This window comes from Folsomia candida, unplaced genomic scaffold (assembly GCF_002217175.1).
Source record: "Folsomia candida strain VU population unplaced genomic scaffold, ASM221717v1 Fcan01_Sc006, whole genome shotgun sequence".
Taxonomy (NCBI): domain Eukaryota; kingdom Metazoa; phylum Arthropoda; class Collembola; order Entomobryomorpha; family Isotomidae; genus Folsomia; species Folsomia candida.
Window position 1 is genome coordinate 7,521,574 of NW_019091198.1, and position 3,903 is coordinate 7,525,476.

The following is a 3,903-nucleotide window of genomic DNA, read 5'->3' on the forward strand; positions in this document are numbered from 1 at the left end:
GCAATGTTTGCTATCTTGTCCGATGATGACAACAGCAATTCATTTATTATTATATGAGTCTGCTGCTGCTTCCACTCCTTCCCATCCTCGGCATGATTAGGTCTCATCATAACTACTGATTTCCATAATGAAAAATTGATACCGTCCGTCACACTGGTAGAGTACGCACCAAATGGTAAACAGCGTCGTGATGACGAAGGTGACAAGAAATCAGGGCTTGGCTACACTAATTGGAAATTCAAGATAATGTAGCAGCAGCAACGGTGACTTATTGCGCGGACAATGTTAAAGTGTCGCTTCGGTTCAACACACAATTAAATGATGTGATGATCATTGAATTAGAATACAATGGACACCCCCACCGTCCTTGTGGAGAAATTGTGCAAATAACAAGCAAATTAAAGGAACTGTCAAGAGAAATATGCGGAAATATGTAACATAAACCAAGAGCTAATTGGTGAACAAGACAATAAATAAATTTAATAAGTTTCACATTTTTTTTATTTCTCAATTTCTGATTATGGTTTAGTGATGAAAAATATACTAGAAATCAATGAATATAAATGCATGAGGTTTTTTTGGTAGGGGTTTTTGTTTTGTTTTTATTTTTTTAGGATACATTTTAGACAAGACAAGACAAGATTCATAGACAGAATTTATAGATAGAATTTACAGACAAGATTTTTGTATAAATACGATTTTTTTAGTAGTAAATTTTATAACAAGGCAGTAAAAATGTACACATTTGCAGTCAATTCATTTCAAGTGTCAGGCAGGGTTTCTTTTCGCATTCCTCCTCCTGATCGCTATTCTCGTCATGCTGAATTGGAACTTGTGGGCGTTTTCGTCGAGCTTCTTGACGACGTTGGTTAGGGCGATTAATGAACACTTTTTTGATGGTAACTTCCTCTCCTGGATCAAACTCGATCTGGCCTTTTAGTGCTTCACCGTCCAATTTTTCAAAGTTGTATGGATACATGTTGGAATTACTATTCATCCAGCGACAAATTACTGAAAAGAATATTGCGTGAAAATTTGTTAAAGACACGAAATACTTACAAAAGAGTACTAAAGTCAAACAACTAACGTATTATTCCATTGCATCGAATGGGGTCCAATGGTGCAGTTGCACATTTTCCGGGTTTTTCTGTTGTTCCCTTGAAAGAGGAAACTAGTTGTTCGTCTATAGGGAAAAGACAATCGAACAGGATTGTAGCAGCAGTGCTAACAGATCCTGTGAGAATTTGGATAAAAGCTCGAGCCCAAACATCTCTAGGTATGAACATTTCGTCCGCCCATTCCTACATAAAGTCATTGTTACATGAAATTGAAATTATAGTATTTAAAAATGTACTTGAAAGTACTTACGATAGGATCAAAATATTCCTTTGTTGGAACAAACTCATCATAAGAGGGCTGAAGACTGCCGCGTTTCCTAAAAAGAAATACACCGCATTAAATTAATAATTGTTGATACATTGCGTTTATTGATACGTTTATTGATACGTTACGTTTATTTTAAATACAATGGAAAACTGTAATAAACTTACTTTTTCCTTCGTTGTCCAGTGTTTTTAATGTTACGTTGATTCCTGTGTGAAGTAAATAGTTTGGAAATTAATCCCTCAATGTAGATTGGGTCCAGGAGTTCTGTCAAAGGTTTCGTTGAATCATATGCATCGTTAGACTTGCAATTAATCCATGACAGCGCACCTATAATTCCAACATTTTGAATTGACACCATTCATGGACTATCTTAGAAACTTAAACAAGCTTTAAAACTTACGAATAATGCTAAGTTGCCTCCTGGGGCAGAGTTTGTCTTCACAATTTCGTCCACTGATCGACCCTTTCATGCACTCATCGGAGGAGTAGAGTATGTCAAATAGCTTCTTTCCAGAGTTGTACAAGGATTTCTGCTGGCAAACTTCTTCCCATGATGAAAATGGGATCATGCACTCGTCAAGAGTTTGAGACTGCGTATACAATATTCAAAATTAATTTTAACTTAAAGTTGGATTTAAATTTACAGCGTTAAGACTATAAATTTAAAAAAAACTATTATCAAAATAGCGTACCGCATAACATCCTTGCACTTGTAATTCTGTAACTTGATCAACAGTTTCAGGTAATGAAACAGGCAGCTCATCATTTCCCTCGGCAGTATTATCTAATGCAACATCAACATTAAAAATAACTAGGAGAACGGTGTTGTCATCTATGTGGTCTTGTGCGGGTGTAGATGCTAAATTTTGTTCTTGGTCTTGAAGATTTTCAACTTGTTGAGAGGACGGGCCTCCAAGTCCACCGAGTGTCACGTATGTACTGTTGGTTGGAATGTCTTCAATTGTTGAACCAATTAACAAATGTTCGTTAATTTCTACTGTAGGGAGCGATGGAGCACTTATATCGTCCACGTCCCTGTTGTTATTCACAAAAGCAAAAATTAGTAAGTACACAACTATTCCAATATTCAAGAATTAAATAAAAATAGTTATTTACGCGTTAGAGTCAGCTTCTTGGTCTCCTGGATTCTCGTCCTCCAAACCTTGAAGATCATGTTCCGATGAAGGACTGTGCGCCCAGGATGACGAAGGCGATGGTGTTGAAACGGACGACGAAGTAATGTCCCTTTCATGTCGAATGAGTCCTTTGCCATAATTTCTTCTAAATTCTGCTGCTTCTTCTTCCCATGCCGATATCACCGCAGCAAGATCATATCCGTTTAAGTCTGACATTGCGAATTGTCAGACTCGAATGGAATCCTGATTTTTAAAAGGCTAACTACTAACTACCACACCCTAATCGCTAAATTGCAGAGAAAGGGATGCCTAAAAGTCATCTTGATGTTGACGGTTTTCTTACGGTGTACTCAGCTAGAAAGATGCATTATAATGTATTCAAATCAGAATATTTCTCTCGCATGCATATCATCAAATGTCTTACACCTTCTTAAACGTTAAAAAAGTAAATTAGTCAGTTTAAATAATCCATCACTGATGGACAATAATAAATAATAATAATTAGTACATAAAGTTTGAATAATTGAAATCAAAGTTAATAATAAAATCAAATAATACAAACCAAATTTGCTTGACCTTCACTCAAAAAAAGTTCTGTTTTAAACAATTTCGTCTTATAATATAATTAACTTATTTACTTATTAGTTACAAATACTTACCTGTCTCTCCTCCTTTCCTGAGTGAAAGTGAAAGTGAAAATGAAAGTGAAAGGAGAAGAGACCTGACGAACTTCTCTTCTTCGACTTCTCTCCAAGAAATGCAAGATAGTAAATATGTATTTATTACTATTTATGTTGTGTTAAAAGTTTATTCCGTTTCCGGAGCTTAAAAAACTAACTCGCAACGTACGGAGTTTACATGGTGTATAAAAGTTTAAATACTCAATTAATTAATTAATTAATTATAGTCAGTCAATCACAATTTACTTTCACAAATATTTTTTCAGCTGCTGCATCTTCATCTAGTCAGAGCAGCAGTAAGTAAAGAGGCAAGGTAGGTAAGTTTCACACGCAAAAAATGGAGGGTATTGGGATGCCAGTTATGTATTAAGGGTACATGAGTAAGTATTGCAGGGGTGACTTCCTTATTACACGGTCCCTTATCCCATAATACTATAAGTTTAGCATTGCGGTATTTGGAAACAAAAATGCACATGGGATTACATAATGGGTTATCTCGAGTTTTTTAGGAGGGGTAGTTGAGAATATCCATGAATGTACAAAGTATCTCGCCCATGCAAATATCGCCCAATCCTATGCATTTGTATTTTGTATGCGTGGTTAAAACCCACAGATTAAGAATTACTTTTATAATTAAAACCGCACAACTTTTGCACTAAATTGTATACAAATGAAGATGGCATGTACATACAACAGCTAAG

General features: G+C 35.6%; 1 protein-coding gene across 1 annotated transcript; it reads right to left on the reverse strand.

Moving 5' to 3' along the window:
• Nucleotides 1-573: 573 nt before the first annotated feature.
• LOC110850850 lies at nucleotides 574-3,555 on the reverse strand. The gene is made up of 8 exons (XM_022098438.2): nucleotides 3,182-3,555; nucleotides 2,503-2,876; nucleotides 2,079-2,421; nucleotides 1,787-1,976; nucleotides 1,551-1,713; nucleotides 1,369-1,435; nucleotides 1,088-1,301; nucleotides 574-1,011 (listed from the first exon to the last, which is right to left on the reverse strand). Exons 2-8 carry the CDS (start codon nucleotides 2,736-2,738, stop codon nucleotides 752-754), a joined length of 1,473 nt encoding a protein of 490 aa, XP_021954130.1. The 5' UTR covers nucleotides 2,739-2,876; nucleotides 3,182-3,555; the 3' UTR covers nucleotides 574-751.
• Between the last annotated feature and the right edge of the window lie 348 nt (nucleotides 3,556-3,903).

Bases quoted from the DNA above. Each gene is read 5' to 3' on its own strand.
- LOC110850850 (XM_022098438.2), bottom strand. From the start codon at position 2,738: ATGTCAGACTTAAACGGATATGATCTTGCTGCGGTGATATCGGCATGG. The intron at 1,977-2,078 runs GTACGCTATTTT...TTGTATACGCAG, and splicing joins AAGTGCAAGGATGTTATGCG to TCTCAAACTCTTGACGAGTG. The intron at 1,302-1,368 runs GTAAGTACTTTC...GACTTTATGTAG, and splicing joins AGGAATATTTTGATCCTATC to GAATGGGCGGACGAAATGTT.